This window comes from Hypanus sabinus, chromosome 4 (genome assembly GCF_030144855.1).
Source record: "Hypanus sabinus isolate sHypSab1 chromosome 4, sHypSab1.hap1, whole genome shotgun sequence".
NCBI classification, from domain to species: domain Eukaryota; kingdom Metazoa; phylum Chordata; class Chondrichthyes; order Myliobatiformes; family Dasyatidae; genus Hypanus; species Hypanus sabinus.
Genome location: NC_082709.1, coordinates 76,529,802 through 76,554,538, shown reverse-complemented (window position 1 = coordinate 76,554,538; position 24,737 = coordinate 76,529,802). Strand labels below are relative to the sequence as shown.

Genomic DNA, 24,737 nt, shown 5'->3' with positions numbered 1-24,737 from the left:
AAGTGGTAAATAACACAGCCTTTATCAGTCAGGAAGTCATGTTGCGACCTTTTAAAACTTTAAATGTAGAACATCTGGAGCAATATTTGTAGTTCTGGTAGCTGCATTACAAAAAGGATGCAGTGGCTTTGGAGAGGATATACTGTAGAAGAGCTTCACCAGGATGCTGTTTGGATTACAGAGTATTAACCATAAGTAGTGATTGGACAAAACTGGATGGTTTGTTTTAAATGAGACACAAGACAGCCAGTAGATACTGGAAATCTGGAGCAATACACAAAATATTGGAGGAACTTAGGCAGCATCTACGGGGGGAGAGGAACAGTTTACATTTCAAGTTGAGACCCTTCAACAGGACTGGAAAGAGAGAAGACAGCCAGTGTAGAGTGTTGGGGGGAAGGGGTGGAGAAAAACTGGCATGTGATGGGTGGATCCATGTGAGGGGGCAATAGGCAGACAAGAGTGGCAGAGATTGATGCAAGAAGCTGGGAGGTGATAGGTAGAAATGATACTGACATCCTCAATACATGGATACTCAACTGATTAGCTGAGTAAGAGGGCAGAGGAATGGCAAATAGAGTTTAATATGGCTAAGTGTAAGATGTTGCATTTTGGGAAATCAAATCCAGGAAGGATTTTCACAGAGTTCTGGGGATTTGCTGATCAGAGGGACCTTGGAATAAAAGTAGATGGTTCAGTGACATTGGACTCACAGGGTGGTGAAGACAGCCTTAGGCACATTGGCCTTCACATGTCAGGATATTAAGTATAATTGTTGGAAGGTCATGGTGTGGTTGTACTCGACACTGCTGAGGACACATTATGTTCAGTTTTGGTCATCCTGCTACAGGAAATACATTATTAAACTAGAAAGAGTGCAGAAAGGAATTTAAATAATGTTGCTAGGATTTGAGGGACTGAGATATAGAGACAGGCTAGGACTTTATTCCTTAGAACACTGGAGGCAAAGAGGTGTATACAATCATGAGGGGCACAGACAGGGTGAATGCTCTCAGTCTCTGTCCCTGAGTTTAGGTATCAAGAACTAGAGGACTTAGATTTAACATGAGATAAATGACTTATGAGGAACTTGAGGGGAATTTTTTTTTAAAGTAAGGTTGATATCAACACAGTACTTTTGGTACAGTATGGAATTGGCAGGTTGAGAGAGGTACAATAACAACTTTTAAAACTCTTGAACAAGTACATTGAAAGATTTTGTACGATTATGGACCAACTGCTGGCAAAATGAGACTCTCGGTTGGCACGAACCAGTTGGGCCGAAGGGTCTGTTCCCATACTGATTGACTAAGACTCTATAATGGGAACACATTCCTTTCTTCCAAGGAGAAAACTGCATCACACTCCAGAAATAAATGGGGAACAAGGTGAAATGGTAACCACTACTCTGTTAGTTTATCAGCTATTGTTGAAAAATTCTCGCTAAAACCACTGAAATTCTAGCTCCATAGTGGATTTGTCCACACAGACTGAATTCTACCTTGGGCATCTAAATATAAAAACTCAGTGTTAAAGTTGTTTGCCTGAAATCCCGGTCTGTCATACTTGTCTTTGAAGATAAGTTGTGCAATCTTCTGGTCTTTCCTCTTGCCCGAACCTTGCAGAGTGAAAAGTTTCTTTAACTGCTCCAAGGATGCCAGGCTGGAATCAGCCACCTCCTGAGGCTGGTTTAACATGTTTTTCACGTGCGGGTCTATGGGAGGCAGAGGCTCATCTTGCTGAAATGCTTTCCACTGAAGACACTGGAAGAAAGCAGACCAATAACTTGAAAATCCTCTGGTTATTTCATTACTTAAGAAGCCATCAAGATAAAAGGAAGCATATGATAGGCAACTATCATTCAGTGAGTCCACTATGGAATACAGAACATGTAGCAGAGTATTTAAGAAGGAAATTAAGAGGGCGAAAGTCTTCTTGGCAGGTAAAGTTAAGGAAAATTTAAAATGGGGCCCCAAGCACAAAATGCTTGAGGAACTCAGTAAGTTAGGTAGCATCTATAGAGAAGAATAAACAGTCAACTTTTCAGGCCAAGACCCTTCAGCTGGATTGGAAAGGAAGGAGGGAGAAGCCAAATTAAGAAGGGGAAGGAGTACAAGCTGGCAAGTGATAGACAAGATCAGGAGAGGGGCAAGGTAGATGGGTGGGGGAGGGGGTTGAAGTCAGAAGTTAGGAGGTGAGAGACGGAAGCAGTAAAGGCTGAAAAAGGACAGGGGAGTAGAATGGGAAGGAGGAGGGGCACCAGAGGATATTGATGGGCAGGTGAGGAGGAGGAGTGAGAAAGGAGTTAGAATCAGAATCAGGTTTATTATCACCAACATGTGTGGCGAAATTTGTTAGCTTAGCAGCAGCAGTACAATGCAATAAGTGATACTATAGAAAGGAAAAAATGTAGATCAATTCAGGTATGTATATGCCTATTAAGTAGACTAAAAATAGTGCAAAAACAGAATATATATATAAAAAAAGTTCATGGCTTCAATACCTCTTTTGTAATCATATGGCAGAAGCTGTTCCTGAATTGCTGAGTGTGTGGCTTTAGGCTTCTATACCTCCGTCCTGACAGTAACAATGAGAAGAGGACATGCCCTGGGTGATGGAAGTCCTTAATAATGGACGTCACCCTTCTGAAGCACTGCTCCTTGAAGACATCTTGGATATTACAGAGGCTAGTACCCAAGATGTAGATGATTAATTTTACAATTTTCTGTAGCTTCTTCAAGCCTTTTGCAGTAGCCCGCCCATACCAGTCAGTCATGCAGCCTGTCAGAATGCTCTCCACAGTACATCTGTAGAAGTTTGACTGTTTTAGGTGACAAACTGAATCTTTTCAAACTCCCAAAGGAATATAGCCACTGTCTTGACTTCTTTATAGCTGTATTGATATGTTGGGACTAGGTTAGATCCTCAGAGATCTCGACACACAGGAATGAGGAAAAGAAAAGGGGAAGTGGGAGAAATTACTGGAAGTTGGAGAAACTCCAACTTTATGACTGTGAGGTGAAGCACAGCTCTAATGCCATATTTAACTTCGCTGATGACACCATTGTTGTTGGCCGAGTTAAAGGTGGTGATAAATCTGCATATAGAAGCTGAGTGGTGCTACAACACCACCTCCCACTTAGTAACAGTTAGATCAATGAGCTGATTATTGACTTCAAGAGGAGGAAACCAGAAGTCCATGAGACAGTCATTATTTGGGGGGAATCAGAGGTGGAGAAAGTCAGGAACTTTAAATTCTCCAGTGTTACTATTATGGAGGGTCTGTCCTGGGCCCAGCACATAAATGCAATTATAAAGAAAGCACGGCAGCACCTCTATTTCCTTAGAAGTTTGCAAAGATTCGGCATGACATCTAAAACTTTGACAAACTTCTGTAGATGTGTGGAGAGTATATTGATTACTTGCATCTCAGCCTGGTATGGAAACATCAATGCTCATGAATGGAAAGTCCTACAAAAAGTAATGGATATAGCCCAGTCCATCACAGGTAAAACCCTCCCCACCACTGTTGCAGGAAAGCAGCATCCATCATCAAAAATCCCCACCACCCAGGCCATGATTTCTTTTTGTTGCTGCCATCATGAAGGTACAGAAGCCTTAGGATTCACACCACCAAGTTCAGGAACAGTTATTACATCTCCACCATTAGGCTCTTGATCCAATGGGTATAACTTCACTCAAGTTCCACAACCTATGAGCTCATTTTCAAAGACTTTTAATCTCATATTCTCGATATTATTTCACTTGCCTGCTTGTTTGTTTGTTTGTTTATCTATCTATGCTTTTGCATTTGCACAACCTGTTTTTTTGCACATTGGTTGTTTGTCTTGTTGGATGTGGTCTTTCACTGATTCCAATATGTTTCTTGGATTTAGACTATTAGACATACGAACAGAGTTAGGCCATTTGACCATCAAGTTTGCTTCGCCATTCAAGCATGGCTGATTCTTCTTTTTATCCCTCTCCTCCTCAGCCCCACTCCCCAGCTTTCTCCTTGTAGCCTTTGATGCCATGGTCAATCAATCTCTGCCTTAAATACACCCAACAACCTGGCCTCCACAGCTTCCTGTTTAACAAATTCACCACCCTTTGGCAAAAAGAATTTCTCTGCATATCTGTTTTAAATGGACTCCCCTCTATCTTGAAGCTGTGCCCACTTGTCCTAAACTCTCCCACCATGGGAAACATTCTTTCTACATCTACTCTGTCTAAGCCTTTCAACATCCGAAAGGTTTCAATGAGACCCTCGCCCCCCCCACCTCCAGCCATCTTTCTAAGTTCGAGCGAGCACAGGCCCTGAGCTATCAAATGGTCCTCGTATGATAACCTTTTTATTCCTGGAATCATCCTTGTGAACCTCCTTTGAACCTCTCCAATGCCAGCACATCTTTTCTTAGATGAGGAGCGCAAAACTGTTCACAATACGCAAGGTAAGGCCTCACCAGCATCTTATAAAGCCTCGGCATCACACCCCGGCCGATAGTCTAGACTTTTTGAAATGAATGCTAACATTGCATTTGCCTTCCACACCATCTACTCAATCTGCAAGTTAACCTTTATTGTGTTCTGCACAAGGACTCCCAAGTCCCTTTGCATCTCAGAGTTTTGGATTTTCTCTCTGTTTAGAAAATAGTTGCATATTTATTTCTTCTATCAATGTGTATGACCATGCATTTTCCAACATTGCATTTCATTTGCTACTTTCTTGCCCATTCTCCTGTCCATCCTTCTGCTGACCACCTGTTTCCTGAACACTATCTGCCCCTCCATCAATCTTTGTATCATCCGAAAACTTGGCAACAAAACCATCTATTCCATTATTTAAATAATTGATATACAACATAAAAAAGAAATGGTCCCAACACTGACCCCTATGGAACACTAGTAGTCACCGTCAGCCACCCAATAAAGAATCCTTTTACTCCCACTCACTGCCTCCTACCAATCAGCCAATGCTCTAACCATGCTTGTAACTTTCCTGTAATATCATGGGCTCTTAACTTGGTAAGCAGCCTCATGTGTGGCACCTTGTAGAAAGCCTTCTGAAAAACAGTACACATCTACTGCATCCCCTTTATCTATCCTATTTGTAATCTCCTCAAAGAATTCCAACAGGTTCGTCAGGCAAGATTTTCTCTAAAGGAAACAATGCTGATTTTGTCCTACCTTGTTCCGTGTCTCCATGTACTCCATAACCTCATCCTTAACAATTGACTAACATCTTCCCAAACACTGAGGTCAGGCTAACTAGTCTATAATTTCCTTTCTACTGCCTCCCTCCTTTATTAAAGTGTGTAGTAACATTTGCAATTTTCCAGTCCTTTGGAACCATGCCAGAGTCCAATGATCCTTGAAAGATTATTACTAAGGCCTCCACAATCTCTACCATTACCTCTTTCAGAACCATAAGGTGCAGTTCATCTGGTCCGGGTGACTTATGTACCTTTAGAGGTCTTCCAGCTTTTTGAGCATCTTCTCCCTTGTAATAGTACTCACTTCTTTTCCCTTACACCCTTCAACATCTGGCACACTACTAGTGTCTTCCACAGTGAAAACTGATGCAAAATACTCATTTAGATAATCTGTTATCTCCTTGTGGGCATCCTGCAAAGATCACACCAACAGCACAATGTGCAATATTGAAGGAAGTGAAAAAGAACCCAAGGGTAGCAGCAAAAGACCTGTAGAAATCTCTAGAAATTGCTAAAGGCTCTTCATGTGTCCACTACAAGAAAAACACAAAACAAGAATGGTGTTCATGGAAGGACACCACTGCTCTCCAAGAAAAACATTGCTGCATGTCTCAAGTTTGCAAAAGACCACCTGGATGTTCTGCAATGCTTCTGGGACAATGTCTGTGGACAGACGAGATAGAAGTTGAACGTTTTAGCTGAAATGCACATTGCTATGCTTGAAGGAAAAAGAGCACTAAACAGCAACATCAAAATTTCATCCCAACTGTGAAGCATGGTGGAAGGAGCATCATGGTTTGAAGCTGCTTTGCTATGTCAGGGCTTGGACAGCTTGCAATCATTGAGGGAACAATGAATTCAAAATTGTATCAAGACATTTTACAGGAGAATGTCAGGGTAGCAGTCTGTCACCTGAAGCTTAATAGAAGTTGGATAATGCAACAAGATGATGATACGGAAGAATATCAATAACAGAATGGTTAAAAAAGAAGAAAATTTGTGTTTTGGAATGACCGAATCATAGTCATGTTGTGGAAGGACCTGAAGCAAGCAGTCCATGCAAAGAGGCCCACCAACATCCCAGAGCTGAAGCAGTTTTGTAAGGGTTAATGGGTTAAAATTCCTCCAAGCCAATGAGCAGAACTAATCAATAGTTACCGAAAACATTTGGTTGAAGTTATACACTAGTTACTGAAAGCAAAAGTTCAAATTTTTCCCAACAAATTCATGTAATATTGCATCATTTTTCCAAATATATGAACAAGTATAATATTTTTTGTATTATTTATTTAATCGGGTTCTCTTTATGTGTTTTAGGACGCGTGAAGATCTGATCACATTTTACGCCACATTTATGCAGAAATCGAGAAAACTCTACAGAGTTCACAAAATTTCTGACACCACTGTATATCCAAGCATTTCTCTTATTTTTTTTAAATACTTGAAAAAGCTTTCTCTATCCACCTTAAAACTGTTTGCTAGCTTGCTTTCATATTTCAGCTTTTCCCTCCAAATGATTCTTCTAGTTGCTTTCTGTAGGTTTTTAAAAGTTTCCCAATTCTCTATCTTCTAATTTTTGCTTTGTTGTATGCCTTCTCTTTTGCTTTTACTTCAGCTTTGACTTTCTTTGTCAGTCACTGTTGTACTATTTTGCCAATTGAATATTTCTTGTTTTTGGAATACATCTATCCTGCACCTTCCTCATTTTTCCCAGAAACTCAAGCCATCGCTGCACTGCTGACATTTGTAACTTCCTTTACTCCACTGAAATACTGCTATGTCAGACTTTACTTTCTCCCTATCAAATTCCAAGTTTAACTCAGTCATATACTGATCACTGCTTCCTAAGGGTTCCTTTACCTTAAGCCCCCTAATCACCTCCAGTTAGCTGATCTTCAAGTAGGCTCAACGACAAGCTGCTCTAAAAAGCCATCTCATGCACATTCAACAAATTCACTCCCTTAAAGTCCATTTTCCCAATCTACCTGCATGTTAAAATCTCCCATGTCTATCATAACATTGCCCTTTTGACATGCTTTTTCTATTTCTCATTGTAATCTGGAGTACACATACCTGCCTGTATATAACTGCCAAAAAAAGTCCTTTTAACCCTGATGCTATGCCACATCTTTCTAAAGATTTGGTGCCATTCCTTACCAGCAGAGCCATGCCAGTCCCTCTGCCTATCTCTCCAATACAACATGGAACCTTGAACATTCAGCTCCCAACTACAACCATCCTTCAGCCACAATTGAGAGATAGTCACAACATACCTGACAATCTGTAAAAGTGCAACAAGATCATCCACATTATCTCTTATACTCCATGCACTGAGACATAACACGTCGAGTCTTGTATTTGCTACTCTTTCTGATTTTGTACCCCTAATGCACTCATGCTCACCCTACTGGCTGCAATTCTGTCCTTCCTGACAGTCTGACTGCACGCTACCTTTTCTTTTTTTTTACCATTTGTCCTATCCTGAGTCTCTTCACTCCAGTTCCCATTCCCCACCAAATTAGATTAAACTCTTCCCAACAGCTCTAACAAACCTACCTGAGTCCCCCTTGGGTTCAGGCACAACCTGATCCTTTTGTGCAGGTCATACCTCCCCCAGAAGAGATCCCAATGATCAAAGAACCTGAAGCCCTGCTCCTGCACCAGCTTCTCAGCTATGCATTTACCTGCCAAATCATGTTTCTACCCTCACTGGGTAGAAACTGAGTATGCCTGCAAGAAAAGGCTGGAAATATCAATAACTGTAGCGCTTCTCTTCCTGACAAACTTAACGTAGTTTACGCAAGATTCGAACAGAAGATGGGCGTCCAGCCCTCTCTGGATGAACCGGATCTGGTGGCATCAAGATTCATTGTCACCGAGGAAGACACTAAAAGAGCCTTTGTGAAGATAAATCCAAGGAAGGCGACGGGCCCAGATGGCATCCCGGAACGGGTTCTCCGGGCCTGTGCAAGCGAGCTAGCTGGAGTGTTTGCTGACATCTTCAACTGCTCCCTGCTTCAGTCTAAGATCCCCTCGTGTTTTAAGAAGGCAATGATAATCACGGTGCCGATGAAAAGCAAGGTGGCATGCCTGAATGACTACCGACCTGTGGCTCTTCAATTGCTATGAAGTGCTTCGAGCGATTGGTTAAGGCACACATCAACCATAACCTACCGGTCAACCTCGACACTTTGCAATTCGCCTACTGGAACAACAGGTCAACGGCAGATGCCATCTCTCTGGCACTACATTCCTCCTTAGAACACGTGGAGAATAAAGACGCATATGTAAGGCTCCTTTTCATTGACTACAGCTCTGCCTTTAATACCATCATTCCAAATAAACTGATTCCTAAGCTCCAGAACCTGGGTCTTAGCACTCAGATCTGCAGCTGGATCTTCAACTTCCTCACAGACAGGACCCAGGCTGTAAAAATAGGGGACAAGCTCTCCTCTACAATCACTCTGAGCACCGGTGCCCCACAAGGCTGTGTACTCAGCCCCCTGCTGTACTCACTGTACACCCATGATTGTGTAGCCAAGTTTCCATCAAACTCAATATACAAGTTTGCTGATGACACCACAATCATAGGCCGTATCTCGGGTAAAGATGAGTCTGAGCAGAGAGAGGAAATTAAGAACCTGGTGGCATGGTGCGAAGACAATAACCTATCCCTCAGTGTCAGCAAGACAAAGGAATTGGTTGTTGACTTCAGAAAGAGTAGCGGACCGCACAACCCCATCTACATTGGTGGTGTGCAGGTGGAACAGGTCAAAAGCTTTAAGTTCCTTGGGGTGAATATTACAAATGACCTGACTTGGTCTAACCAAGCAGAGTCCACTGCCAAGAAGGCCCACCAGCGCCTTTACTTCCTGAGAAAGCTGAAGAAATTTGGCCTGTCCCCTAAAACCTTCACTAATTTTTATAGGTGCACCGTAGAAAGCATTCTTCCAGGGTGCATCACAACCTGGTATGGAAGTTGTCCTGTCCAAGACCGGAAGAAGCTGCAGAAGATCGTGAACCTAGCCCAGCACATCACACAAACCAATCTTCCATCCTTGGACTCACTTTACACAGCATGCTGTTGGAGCAGTGCTGCCAGGATAATCAAGGACAAGACCCACCCAGCCAACACACTTTTTGTCCCACTTCCCTCCGGAAGAAGGTTCAGGAGCATGAAGATTTTTACGACCAGAACAGCTTCTTTCCAACTGTGATAAGATTGCTGACCAGATCCTGACTCGGATCTGGGCCGTACCTTCCAAATATCTGGACCTGATTTGCACTACCTTACTTACCCTTTTCTATATTTCTAATTATGATTTATAATTTAAATTTTTATTAAATTTACTTTGATTTGTACTTCAGGGAGCGTGAAGCGCATAAACAAATATCACTGTGATATTATTTGGTGACAATAAAGTATAATGATAATGATAATAATAATAATAATCATCATCTCAGGGTTGTATATAGTGACATGTATGAACTATGATAATATGTTCACTTTGAACTTTGAAATCTATGTTCATGCCATCAGGTTGGAGGCTACTCAAATGGAATATGAGGTGTTGCTCCTCCAACCTGATCTGAGAGTGGCATAATCGTGGCAACAGAGGAGGCCATTGACTGACATGCTGGAATGGGAATGGGTGGCCACTGGGACAGCTTGCCTTTTGTGATGGGCGAAAGGAAGGTGCTCAATGAGGTGGTCCCCAAATCTACATTGGGTCTCACTGATGTGAAACATTGGTTGGGCCTCTTTGAAACCTAAAGGATTTTGTCTGGATTCTGAGGAGCTAGGGAATGTGGACAAGGTCCTAAGTTAATACTTGCATCTGTATTCACCAAGGAGAAGAAAATGGAGGAAAGTGAATTTAGGGAGGATCGTATCGATAGTCTAGAGATCAGCATCAGGGAGCACATGCTGTAAGAATGGATAATTCCCCAGAGCCAGATGGGGTCATTCTAGCTTACTATGGGAAGCAACAAAGGAAATTGAAGGTGAATGAATGTAGATAGGAACAGGTGAGGTACCAGAAGACTGAAGGAAAGCTGATGCTGTTCTTTTAAATAGGGCAGCAGGAATAAGTCAGGTAAAGTTAGACTGGCAAACCAGTCTAAAGTTGTAGGGAAATAATTATAAAGGGTAGATTTATGTACTTTTGGAAAGGTAGCAACTGATTAGAGATAGTCAGTAAAGATATGTGCATGGGAAGTCATTGACTTCATTGAGTATATTGAGTTTAAATCCACATCACGAAAAATGAAATATAAAAATGCAGTATTGTGATTTTCATTTAGGTCAACCAAATTCTGGTTTACTTCATACTTTACCTGAAACAGCCTCTGGAAGTAAGGATTGGGAATTTTGCTGACTTTGAAGAGATCCTCAAATTCTTCTCCATTATCCGTCACTAAGCTCATCGAGTCAATCAGAGCATCCACAGCTGCTAACTGCTCTTCTGTTGGGAAATGAATACCCAAGGAGAGATAAAACAATTGTTTTATTTAGAGTCACAGAGTAAAACAGCATGGATACAGGCTCTTTGGCCCAATGAGTCCATGCCGATCACAGTCCACTTAGCTAGTACAAATTTCCTGCATTCACAAAGTCAGTCATACAGTACTACAGCAGAGAAACAGCCCTTAGGCACATCTAGACTGTGCTGAACTATAGTAGCATTCTACCTAGTCCTATCGACTGGACCTACATCCTCCGCACCCAAATCTTCTCAAATGTTGCAATTGAACCCACAACCACCACTTCCTCCAGCTGTGTGTTTCACACTCTCACCACCCCCTGAGTAACAAAGGTCACTCCCCAAGTTCTCTTAATATTTCAGCTTTTATCCTTCACCAATGATCTCTAGTTCTAGTCCCACCCAACCTCAGTGGAAAAAGCCTGGTTGCATTTACCGTCTATACCACTCAAAATTTTGTATACCTCTATCAAGTCTCCCCTCATTCTCCTGTGCTGCAGGGAATGAAGTCCTAACCTATTGAACATTTTCCCATAACAAGTCTTCAAGTGTCAGCAACATTCTTGTAAATTTTCTGTGTTGACTCCCAGCTCCTGGGAGTCCAGTGAAGAGATTGCTTGGAAACATAGTACTGAAAGCAAGGTTATCATGTAGCTTCTTCCCCAACCTGTCTACCTGCGTGCCACATTGACAGACTTGTACACCTGGTCTGCCTATCCAACGGCATTCCTTAGGGCTTTGAGAGGGATAAAGGCAGAAACCTAACTTCCAGACCAAGAAAATATGCAGAGGTTGATAACCAACAATAGGGACGGGAGAAGTAGCAGAGGATTGAAAGGTTGCAAACCTTGTTCAACAAAGGGAGTAGAGATAACCCAGGAAATTATAGACCAGTAAGTCTTTCTTCAGTGGTGGACAAGTTGTTGGTGAAGATCCTGAGAGGCAGGATTTATGAGCATTTAGAGAGACATAATCCGATTAGAGATAGTCAGCATGGCTTTGTCAAGAGCAGGTGTGCCTTACGAGCCTGATTGAATTCTTTTGAGGATGTGGCAAAACATATTGGTGAAGGTAAAGCAGTGGTTGTAGTGCATATGGAGTTCAGTAAGGCATTTGTTAAAGTTCTCCATGCACAGCTGATTCAGAGAGTAAGGAAGCATGGGATCCAAGGAAACTCTGTGGATCCAGAATTGGCTTGTCCACAGAAGGCAAAGGGTGGTTGTAGATGGTTCATATCCTGCTTGGAGGATGTTGTTCTGGGGTCTGTTCTGGGACCCCTCCTCTTTGAGATTTTTATAAATGACCTGGATGGGGAAGTAGAAGGGTAGGTTAGTAAGCTTGCAGATGACACAAAAATTGGGTGTGTTGCAGATAGTGTGGAGAGTTGTCAGAAGTTACAGCGGGCACATCGATAGGATGAAGAACTGGGCTAATAAGTGGCAGATGGGAGTTCAACCCAGATAAGTGTTAAGTTCTTCATTTTGGTAGGTCAAATTTGAAGACAAAATATAATATTAATGGTAAGACTCTTGGCAGTGTGGAGGATTAGCGAGACCTTGGTGTCTGTGTCCATAGGACACTCAAAGCTTCTGTGCAAGTTGACAGTTTTGTTAAGAAGGTGTATGGTGTGATGGCCCTCATCAACCATGGGAATGAGTTCAAGAACTGTGAGGTAAAGTTACAGCTATACAAGACCTTGGTCAGACTCCACTTGGAGTACTGTGTTCAGTTCTGGTCACCTTAGTATAGGAAGAATGTGAATACTATAGACAGAGTGCAGAGGAAATTTACAAGGATGTTGCCTGGATTGGGGAGCATGCCTTATGAGAATCGATTGAGTGAGCTTGGCCTTTTCTCCTTGCAGCAACAGAGGATGAGAGGTGTATTAAATAATGAAAGACATTGATCATGTGGATAGCCAGAGGCTTTTTCACAGGACTGAAATGGCTAATATAAGGGGGCATAGTTTTAAGATGTTTAGAAGTATGTACAAGGGTATATCAGAGGCAGGTTTTTCCACGCAGAGAGTGGTGGGTGCGTGGAATGCACTGCCAACGACAGCGGTAGAGGCAGAAACAATAGTGTCTTTTAAGAAACTCTTAGATAGGTACATGGAGCTTAGAAAAATAGAGGGCTGTGCAGTAGGGAAATTCTAGGCAGCTTCTAGAGTACGTTAAATGGTTGGAACAACATTGTGGGCCGAAGGGCCTGTGATATGCTGTAGATTTCTATGTTCTAAAACAAGGCTGCCCCAGTAATAGTAACAATATATTGAAGCTATTCAAAAAGAGTGAGCTGGCTCGAAAGAAGTTCTTAACTCAAAAGGTGGTGAGTGTGTGGAAAGAGCTTCACTTTGACAAATAAAGAACTGTGCAAAAGCCTTAGCTGCCCTAGCTATACATGTACTTAAAACCTTCGCACAGTACTGTACACGTATGTCACCAAGTACAACCTGAGCTTCAATTTCTTGTGGACATACTCAATAGATAATAGAATAAAATAATGGAATCAATGGAAGACAACACCAACTTGGGCGGTTAACCAGTGTGCAAATACAAAAAGAAAAGAACAAAAAATAAAAAAAGCAGTAAGTACTGAGAACATGAGTGAAGTTATTGCTATTGGTTCAAGAGCCTGATGGTTGAGGGGTAATAACTGTTTTTGAACCTGATGATGTGAGCCCTGAGGCTCTTCTACCTTCTTCCTGATGGCAACAGGAGAAGTGAGCATGACCTATGTGGATGAAGTCCCTGATGATGGGAACTGCTTTCCTGCAAAAGCACGAGATGTACTCAATGGTGGGAGGACTTTACTGATGATGGACTGGGCCGTATCCACTACTTTTTGTAGAATTTTCCATTCAAGAGATTGGTGCATACTAGGCTGTGATGCAGTCAGGCAATATTCTCTCCACCACAGAACTATAGAATTTTGTCAAAGTTTTAGTTGTCATGCTGTATCTTTGCAAACACCCAAGGAAGTAGAGGCACTGCATGCTTTCTTCGTAATTATACTTACATTCTGAGCCCCGGACAAGTCCTCTGAAATGGTAACACCAAGGCATTTAAAGCTGCTGACCCTCTCCAGCTCCGATCCCCCATTAAGGACTGGCTTATGGACCTCTGCTTTCTTCCTGCTGAAGTCAATAATCAGCTCCTTGGTCTTGCTGACATTGAGTAAGAGGCTATGTGACACCACTCAGCCAGATCTTTAATACCCTCCTATATGCTAATTTGTCACCACCTGTGATTCAGCTTACAACAGTGTTGTTGTCAGCAAACTTGACTCACAGCCACATAGTCATAAGTATAACGTGAGTAGAGCAGGAGGCTAAGGACATAGATTTGTGGTGCACCTGTGCTGATGGGGATTGTGGAGATGTTGACAAACTGACTGGGGTCTGCAAGTGAGGAAATCGAGATTCCAATTGCACAAGGTAGTATTGAGGCCAAGGTCTTGAAGTTTATTGATTAGTTTTAAAGGGATGATAGTATTGAATGCTGAGCTATAGTAGATAAAAAATATGATAATTCATCTTTACTGCCCCGATGTTCCAGGGTTGAGTGATGAGCCAATGAGATGGCATCTGCGGCAACAGTGGGAAAACTGGAGCAGATTCGATTCACATCTCAGGCAGGAACTAATACACTTCTGTACCAATCTCTCAAAACATTTCATCACATTTGACGCAAGTGTTACTGGCCAATAGTAATTGAGGCAGATTACCACGCTTTTCTTAGGCACTGGTATGTGAAGCCTGCTTAAAGCAGGTGAGTACCTCAGGCTGCTGAAGCGAGAGGTTAAAGATCCAGTGAACACTCCAGCCAGTTTATCAGCACAGCTTTTTAGTAACCTGGCCAGGTACTCCGCCTGGGCCGGATGCTTTTCGTGGGTTCACCCAACCTGAAGGCTGCTCACATGTTGGCCTTACGGACTGAAACCACTGGAGTATTGGGGGATATGGCATTTGTGATGGATATTCCATTTTTTAAATAGTCAAAGTTAGCATTGAAGGCATTGAGCTCATCTGGAAGCGAAGCCCTGCTGTCGCCAATGTCGCTTGATTTTACTTTATAAGTGGTGATAGTATTCAAGCCACAACTGTCCAGCAGTCTTCATTGATTCAAATGTAGTTGGGATTGCCACTTTGCCCATGAGATTGCTTTCCAGAGATTATACCTGGACCTCTTGTAACTTCCTTCGTCACCAGACTTGAGTGCTTCTGAAGAGGGTATCCAGGGGTTCTGGTTGGTGAAGACTGAATGATTTTGTGGGGACACACTCATCTATGTTTTTTTTATATATAAAGCCTGTGGCAGCCATGGTGTGTTCATTCACCTCCTCAGATGAGTCTTTGAACACGGCCCAATCCACTGACTTGAAGCAATCCCATAGCTGCTCCTCTGCCTACCATGACCATCTCTTTGTTGTCCTAATCTTTGGAGCCTTGCTCTTTAGCTTCTGCTCATATGCAGGTCGGAGAAGGACAGCCAAATGATCAGATTTCCCAAACTGTAGCCTGGGCATGGAACGGTAGGCTTTCCTTATCTTAGTATTACAGTAGTCTAGTGTGTTGGCTCCTCTGCTGTTTCTTTGCATTTACTGTGAATGCTCCCAAGAAAATGAATCTCAGGGTAGTAATATGGTGACATATGAGAACGTTGACAATAAATTTCCTTTGAACATAGCAACAGACAACACATTTATAACTTCGCGTCAGCCCGGCTACTAATCCAAAGCCATTAACATCGATTAGCCTGTTTTCTACTGCACAATGTTTTCTGTACGTTATTGTTAAATTTTACTTCTATGCGTTTTCCAAGGCCATGAAAATCATGAACCCTAATGTGTGAACTTCTCTCCACTACTGCCACCTACCTGAAGCTGCAGCTTTCTTGTTGTTCTTCAGAGAACTGAAAGTAAACTGTCGAAGATCCTCCATAAATGGGAGTTGGATGTAGATTAAACACTGAGGGAAGAAGAGCCATGATATGAGATCAGATTAATTTAGCTTGAAACCAATATAGTCCCAATTATAATTCTATTACAGCATCAGAGTGATATATCCACTAGGCCAGTGAAATGCAGCAAACTATGATTCAGTCTTAGACCTGATTCTCAAATGCATTATTTCATTTTACAAATACTGATGATCTTGACATATTTACAGCATTTCTGCTGTAGCCTTAAAAATGTCTTCACTTAATCATTTCCTCTTCACCTTCATGTCATCCCCATTTATGTCATGCCAAGCCTATTACCTCATATTTGTTTTTAATCAAAGGAAAGGCCACTCCAATTTGTGGGTGTGATCTCCGGTCGTAAACATAACGAACTATTGCCACCATTTCCAGCTCTTCCAATGAATGAATCAGTGCTGACAAAGCCACCGCAGCATGCTGGGGGAACAAAAACAAGATGCACTCCAATGGTCAACACTACAGAACTCTAGAAATGCTAAATTGCTGTCATGTTTATTAAAGGAGAAGGGAAAGGCAGTTACAATAGTACAGTCAATCTGGGATGACAAACAATATTGAGAGAGACAGGTTAATCAAAGGGACGTCAGCATGGCTTTGATAAGGACAAGCCTCGCATGACTAACTTAAAAGAAGGTTTTTGATGCAGTAAGTTCTGATAAGGACAGGGCATAATATAGGGTGCAAGGATTTTGACAATTATTCAGTCACAGAAAGCAATACCCTTTTCCTTGATTTCCTTAGTATCTAAAAGACTATTGATCTGTTTTGAATGAACTGAATAACTGGGCTTCCAAAACACTCCAGGAAGAAACTTTCAAAGGTTCTCCCTCCTCTGAGTGAAAACAAATTTCTTTGTTTCCAAGCCAAACAATATCCCCCCTCCCATTTACAAACTACACAACCCCTTGTTCTGCAGTACTCAGTCCAGGGGAAATATAGTTCCAGAAATTAATGAAACACTACAGCAAAGTACAGCCCCTTCGTCCCACAATGTCGTGCTGACCTTTTAATCTATCCAAGGTCAATCTAACCCTAGTAAGAGGGAAGTGTTAGATTTATCTCAAAGTAGGTTAAAGGGTTGACACAACATCATGGGCCAAAGGGTCTGTACTATGCTGCTATGTTTTATGTTCCTTCCCACACAGCAATCCATTTCCATTCCATTTACATACCTATCTAAGAATCTTATAAATGCCCTTAATGTTCCTGCCTTTACTATCACCCCTGACACTTTCAAATGACTTACCACTCTCTGGGTAAAAATCTACCTCTGACATCCCCTTCAACCACCTTAAAATTATGTTCCCTTAGCCATTTCTGGCCAGAGAAAAAGTCTCTGGCCTCTTATCTCGATCTATGCTTCTGCTCATCTTGTAAAGCTCTATGAAGTCACGTCTGAAAGAAAAAAGCCCCAGTTCACTAAAACTATCCTCATAAGGCATGCCCTCTAGTCCAGGCGGTATCCTAGTAAATCTCCTCTCCAAAGCTTCCACATCCTTCTGATAATGAGATGACCTGAACTGAACACAATACTCCAAGTTGAATTCAGTCTCCCGATTAATGAAGGCCAACACACATTGCACTTTCATGATCACCCTAACAACTTGCACTGCAACTTTGAGGGATCTCTTAACCCAAGATCCACCTGTTCCTCCACACGGTTAAGAATGTTGCCATTAACCTTGTATTTTGCCTTTAAGTTTGACCTTTCAAAATGAATCACTTCACACTTTTCCATACTGAACTCCAGCTCCCTCTTCTCAGCCCAGCTCTGCATCCAATCAATGTCCTGTTGTAACGTAAGACAACTTTCTACATTGTCCACAACACTACCAGCCTTTGTGTCATCTGCAAACTTATTAACAAACCCTTCCACTGTCTCATTCAAATCATTTATAAAAATCACAAACTGTACAGTTAAACTTTTCAGTAAGATGGTCTCATATTCTTCTAAACTCAAAGGAATACTGTCCAAGACTGCTCAATTTCTCCTCTTCTGACAAACTGCCAGCCCTAAAACCAGTCTAACCTGCAATTTTGTTGTGTCAACTACACCCTTTCTTCCAAGAGGACAAAACGATGCATGACCCCCTCGGTGTAATCTCACGTGAACAGTACAGGGAAGCAAAATTGAAAAGGATGATGAATACAGGATTGAAATGTTACATTTGAATGCAGACAGTATACAGAATAAGGTAGATGATCTTGTAGCGCAGTTAGAGATGGGCAAGAATGATGCTGTGGGCATCACTGAGTTGTGGCTGAAAGAAGATCCCACAGTTGTTGGCTAAACATCCAAGGATATACTTTGCTTCAAAAGAACAGGCTGGTAAGCAGAGGAATAAGGCAACTCTTATGGTAAAAAGTGATACCAATTTCTTAGAAAGATGTGACATAGGATTGCAAAATGTAGAATCCTCGTGGGTAGTGTTAAGAAACTCAAAGGGTATAAAGGGTGTTATTACACTGGCCTCCAGACAGTAGCGAGGATGTGGGGAACAAATTACAATGGGAGATAGAAAAGGCATCCAAAAGGAGCATTGCTAGGATAGTCATGAGGGATTTCAATACACAGGTAGATTGGGGAAAATAGAGTTGGTGCTGGATCCAAAGAGAGGAAATTTATTGAATCCCTATAAGATGGATTTTTAGAGTAGCTTGTGGTTGAGCCTACTCAGGGAAAGGCAATTCAGGGTTGGGTATTGTGTAATAAACCAGATTTGATTTGGGAGCTTAAGTTAAAGGAACCCTGAAGAGGAAGTGATCATAATATGATAGCATTCACCCCACAGTTTGATTGGGAGCAGATAAAATCCAATGTATCAGTATTACAGTGGAGTAAAGGAAATTACAGAGGCATGAGAGAGAAGCTGGCCAAAACTAATTGAAAGGGGACACTTGCAGGAATGATGGCTGACATCAATGGTGGGTATTTCTGGAGGCATTTTGGAATGTGCAGGATAGGTATAGTTCCAAGACAAAGAAGTATTCTAAAGAAAGGATGATGCAACCATCGCTGACAAGGAAAGCCAAGGACAGCATAAAAGGAAAAGGTGAAGGCATATAATATAGCAAAAATTAATGGGGTGTTAGAGAAATAGGAAGCTTTTAAAAACCAACAAAAGGGAACTAAAAACATCATAAGGAGAGAAAAGATGAAATATAAAGATAAACTAGCCAAAAATATAAAAGAGGATACCAAAGGTTTTTTCAGACGTATAGAGAGTAACAATGGCAAGAGTGGATATCAGACCACTGGAAAATGATACTGCAGTGGTATAATGGGGAACAAAGAAATAGCAGACAAACTTAATAAGTATTTTATGACAGTCTTCACTGTGGAAGGCACTAGCTGTATGCCAGAAATTCAAGAGGGTCAGAGGACAGAAGTGAGTGCAGTTGCCATTTGGAGAAGATGTTTGGGAAGCTGAAAATTCTGAAGCTTGGTAAGACACCTGGACCAGATGGACTATATGCCAGAGTTCTAAAAGAGGTAGCTGAAGAGATTGTGGAGACATTAGCGATCATCGTTCAAGAATCACGAGATTCTGGAATGATTCCCGAGGACTGGAAAATTGCAAATGTTACTACTCCAATCTTTAAGAAAGGGGGAAAGCATAAGAAAGAAATGATAGGCCAGTTAGCCTGACATCAGTGGTTGGGAAAATGTTGGAGTCCATTGTTAAGGATGCTGTTTCGGGGTACTTGGAGGCATGTGATAAAATAGGTAAAATAGGATAAAATAGGTAGCATGGTTTCCTTGAAGGGAATTCCTGACTGACAAATTTGTTGGAATTCTTTGAAGAAATAACAGGTGGGATAGACAAAGGAAAGTCAGTAGATGCTGTTTGCTTGGATTTTCAGAAGATATCTGACAAGGTGCCGCACATAAGGCCGCTTAATGAGATATGCGCCTATGGTATTACAAGAAAGATACTAGCATGGATAGAAGACTGGCTGACTGGCAAAAGGCAAAAAGTGGGAATAAAAGGGGCTTTTAGTGGTTGGCTGCCAGTGACTAGTGGTATTCTGCAGAGGTCAGTTTTGGACTACTTTCTTTCATGGTTTATGTCGATGATTTGGTTGAAAGAATTCATGGCTTTATAGCCAAGCTTGCAAAGATATGAAGATAGTTGGAGGTGCAGGTAGTGTTGAGGAAGCAGGGTGTCTGCAGAAGGACAGATTGGGGGACTGGGCAAAGAAGTGGCAGATGGAATATTGTGTAAGGAACTGCATGGTCTTGCACTTTGACAGAAAGAATAACAATGTGGACTATTTTCTAAATGGGGAGACAATTCAAAAATCAGAGGTGCAAAGTGACTTGGGAATTCTTCTGCAGGATTTCCAAAGGTTAATTTGCTGGTTGAGTTGGTGGTAAGGAAGGCAAATGGTACGCTAACATTCACCCTGAGGACTAAAATATAGGAGCAAGGAGGTATTGCTTTTTTTTAGCGTGTTGCACCAGACAGTCAGCCATTCTTGTCTGGAGTGTGGTGTCAAGATCAGTCTCCTTTCGGATTAACCGGGTCATGATATGAGTGTTCCTGACTCGACCCTTGTACTTTTTACAAGGCCAAGTGGCTAGCTCAATGCTCAACCCGGCACGGATGGAAAGCGTGCTCGGGAGTGGCCCGACTTGGATTCGAACTCGGGAGCTTTCGTCCTGGAGTCCGGTGTTCATGCCATTGCACCACCAGTCGGCCTGTTGCTGAGACTTTATATGGTGTTGGTCAGACTGCACTTGGAGTATTGTGAGCAGTTCTGCCCATTATCTAAGGAACCATGTGCTGGGATTGGAGAGGGTCCAGAGGAGGTTCACAAGCACGAGTCCAGAAATTAAAGAGTTAATGTATGAGCAATGTTTGATGCCTCTGGGCCAGTACTCATTAGAGTTCAGAAGAATGAGGTGGGATCTCATGGAATCCTATCAAATATTGGAAGGCCTAGATAGAGTGGATATGAAGAGGGTGTTTCCTATAGTGGGGGAGACCAGGACTAGAGGGCACTGTCTCAGAATGTAGGGATGTTCATTTAGAACAAGGATGAGGACGTTATTTAGCTAGAGGGTGATGAATCTGTGGAATTCATTGCTACAGACAGTTGCGGGGGTCAAGTCATCCGGTATATTTAATGCAAAGGTTCATAGGTTCTTGAATAGTCAGGGTGTCAAAGGTTAAGGGCAGCAGATGGGAGAATGGTGTTGAGAGGAATAATGTATCAGCCATGATGGAATGGTGGAGCAGACTCGATGGGGTAAGAGACGAAATCTGCTCCTGTGGCTTATGGTTACACTCCACAATTATCTCATTCTCCTCTATGTCCTTTGGTGAATACTGATGCAAAATACTAGGTTAGTGCCTCGCCCAGATCCTCTGGCTCCAGGCATAAATGTCCCCTTTAGTCTAAAATGGTCCTATTCTCTCCTTGGCTACCCAACTTGGAATTTTGACCTCACACTGTACCTCTTACGATCTTGCACTTTTTGTTTGACTGCACTGTACTTTCTCTGGAGCTGTTACACTGTATTCTGCATTGTTATTATTTTACCGCAATGCACTTGTGTAATGATCTGGTCTGTATTGACAGTATGCAAGACAGTTTTTCTCTATATCTCATAAATGTGCCAACAATAAGCCAATTTCAATTCCCATTCCATGGTCTATTTGCCATGTTCTCTTCCACACAGCTTGTTTATTTTTCCTCCTAAAGGCCCTTACATCAATCTCCAAACTCACAATCTGCCTAGTTTAGTGCTATCAGCATACCTGGTTCCTTCATATACAAGAGAATATCTGCAGATGCTGGAAATCCAAGCAACACACACAAAATGCTGGAAGAACTCAGCAAACCAGGCAGCATCAATGGAAAAGTGTGTAGTCGACGTTTCGGGCCGAGACCCTTCATCAGGACTGGAGAAAGAAAGATGAGGAGTAAGAAAGTGGTGGAAGGGAGGAAGAACCACAAGGTAATAAGGGAAACTGGGGTGGGGGGGGGAGTGAAGTAAAGAGCTGGGAATTTGATTGGTGAAAGAGATACAGGGCTGGAGAAGGGGATATCTGATAGGAGAGGACAGAAGGCCGTGGAAGGAAGGAGGTATTTTAATTCCACTTCCTATTCCCATTCCGACATGTCAGTCCATGGCCTCCTCTACTGTCATGTGAGGCCATACTCAGGTTGGATGAGCAACACCTTGTATTCCATCTGGGTAGCCTCCAACCTGATGGCATGAACTTTGATTTCTCAAACTTCCAGTAATGCCCCACCCCCCACCATTCCGCATTCCCCCTTCCCTCTCTCACCTCATCTCCTTACCTGCCCATCACGCCCCTCTAGTGCTCCTCCCCCTTTTCTTTCTCCCATGGCCTCCAGTCCTCTCTTATCAGATCCCCACTTCTCCAGCCCTGTATCTCTTTCACCAATCAACTTCCCAGCTTTTTACTTCACCCCCCCCTTCCTGGTTTTACCTATCACCTCGTGTTCCTTCCTCCCTCCCCCCCCCCTTCCACTTTCTAACTCTGACTCCTCATCTTTTCTTCTCCAGTCCTGATGAAAGATCTTGGTCTGAACCATCAACTACCATTTTTGCATAGATGCTGCCTGGTCTGCTGGGTTCCTCCAGCACTTTGTGTGTGATACCTGGTTCCTTGTCATAAAGCAGAAAAGCAGCCTGTTTGCCCCTCTACGTCAATGTCAACAATGTATTATTCATTTAATACAACTTTTTCCTCTCTCTTTCTTGAAAAGTTATTTGGTGTTTTCCAATCTACTGAAATTTACATAGAATTTAGACTATTTTGCAATTTGAAACTCTGGAGTACCATCAGTAAAATAAGAATGATATACAGCCATGGAAATCCTGGACAGTATCTCTCTAGCATCACAACAACTGGGTACTATCATTATGGCACCACTCCAAGTGGTTACGTTCCAGATGGGTACTATCTCCCTGGCACCATACACCAGATGTATCTACTGCATCACTACAACTGGGTACTATTATCCTGGCACCACTCCAAGTGGATACTATCCATTTAGGTACTATCATCCTGGCACAACTCCAACTGGGTCCTATCTCCCTGGCACCAATCCAACTAGGTACTATCCAGTTGGGTTCTATATACCTGGCATCACTCCAACTGGGATCTATCTCCCTGACACCACTAGCTGCATTTACTGCACAACTCCAAGTGGGTACCAACTCCCTGGCACCACTCCAACTGCAATTACTGCAAAAAAAAAGAGCCAGGTCATTCTAAAGTGGATTAAAAATGTTGGAAATTGGAAACAAAAACACACTAAGTTCTGGAAATACACAGGAAGTCTGTCATCATCTGTGAGAAGAGAAACGGCACCATCATTTCACGTCAATGACCCCCTCTTCAGAATATGTCATTCTCCCTGAATTGGTTGCTAGATGATTCAAAGAAAAAATGCAGCTTCCCTTAACAAAGGTATTTTAATCACATTAAAAGCACATCAGAGATCTTGGCACAAGAGGCATTACCAACCCCTAAAGACATAGCAAAAAGTGACTCCAAGTCTAGGAGAAATATCATAGGACCATGCCCAAGAAAACAGATTGAAGCTGAACTGCTGATTGCAATGACTTATGTGTTCCTCACCTCGTCATCTTTTGCAGCAAAGACCTTCAGTACCTGTCGTCCAGCATAATAATTCTGCAAGATCTGTAATTCAAGGAAACCCAGAACAGTGATATTTACCTAGTTAAGGCGTAACTGTTACAAAACAACATCACAGGCAATTAAAATCAAATAATTTTCTGCCGGGGTGCAATAAAGCCTTCCTAATTATTCATTAAATTATCTTACTTTAGATAAAATAAAATGCCTTCTAGAACATTATCACTACAGCATAGTACAGGCCATTTGGCCCACTATGTTGTGCCAATCTTTTAACCTACTCCAGTATCACTTCACTCCCAAGGCATTTGACAAGGTTCCTCAGGGTTGGCTCAATCATAAAACCAGGAGGCATGAGATCTAGGTAAATTGGCTGTGTGGATTCATAAACATCTTGTCTATAGAAGGTATAGGGTGATAGTAGATGGAGCATACTCTACCTAGAGGCCTGGGTGGCATCAGGGATTACACCATAGTGAAGTCTCAAGGTGTAATGGGGTCGTCTCTGGTCAGTGAGTAGTGGTGTTCCACTCTGAGACTCTTGCTCTTTATGATTTTTATATACTTGAATGAGGAATTATTAGGGTGGGTTAGTAAATCTGCAGACGACAAGATGGTTGGTGGCATTGTGAATAGTATAGAAGGTTGTTGGAGGTTAAAACAGAACATTGATAAATATAGAGCTGTAATGAGAAGTGACAGATGGAGCTCAATTGGATAAGTGTGAAGTGATTCACTTTGGAAAGCTGAATTTGGAGGCAGAATACAGTGTTAATGGCAGGATATTTAGCAGTGTGGAGAAACAGAGATCTTGGGATACATGTCCTAGAACCCTCAAGTTGCTGCACAGGTTAATAGGATGTTTAAGAAGGTGTATGGTGTGTTGTTCTTGATCAGTCAGGGGACTGAGTTCAAGAGACAAAAAGTAATTTACAACTCTACAAAACTCTGGCTAGATCATACTTAAGGCTGACTTATACTTCTGCGTCGCACCTACACCATAGGTACTGTGTACCCTACACCGCAGGGTGACATGCACCTCCCCAAAAAAGTAACTCATGCGTCGTGGTGACGCAGACCACAACAACTGTGATTGGTCCGCTTGGTAGCATCGCATTTCCTCCTACACATTTCCGGTTGCTTCTTCTCCGCCATGTCCGTACACCAAATCGTCAACTATACCTGCCAACATGCGAAAATGTTTGAAATGCATTTCCTCGTCCATGTCTTGCATGAAGAAACTCAACACAGTGGCACAGAAACTTCACTGCCAACTAGCATTTTGGCGCACACCAACGCATGCTCGTTACGGCGTAGAGCCTACGCAGAAGTATAAATCAGGCCTATGGCGTAGCCTATACGCAGAAGTATAAATCAGCCTTTAGAGTCAGAAGTTCATAGTCTAATAGCAACATAGCA

General features: G+C 42.3%; 1 protein-coding gene across 2 annotated transcripts in view; it reads right to left on the bottom strand.

Annotated features, from left to right (window-relative positions):
* The window catches only part of xrcc5 (X-ray repair complementing defective repair in Chinese hamster cells 5), a 127,969-nt gene that overhangs the window by 28,788 nt on the left and 74,444 nt on the right, over nt 1-24,737 (bottom strand). For both annotated transcript variants that reach the window (XM_059967447.1, XM_059967448.1), the window contains exons 10-14: nt 23,301-23,363; nt 15,958-16,095; nt 15,575-15,665; nt 10,551-10,678; nt 1,567-1,763 (exon numbers count right to left, since the gene is read on the bottom strand). In XM_059967447.1, the coding sequence (XP_059823430.1) occupies nt 1,567-1,763; nt 10,551-10,678; nt 15,575-15,665; nt 15,958-16,095; nt 23,301-23,363 (617 nt within the window). The remainder of the gene's footprint in view (nt 1-1,566; nt 1,764-10,550; nt 10,679-15,574; nt 15,666-15,957; nt 16,096-23,300; nt 23,364-24,737) is intronic.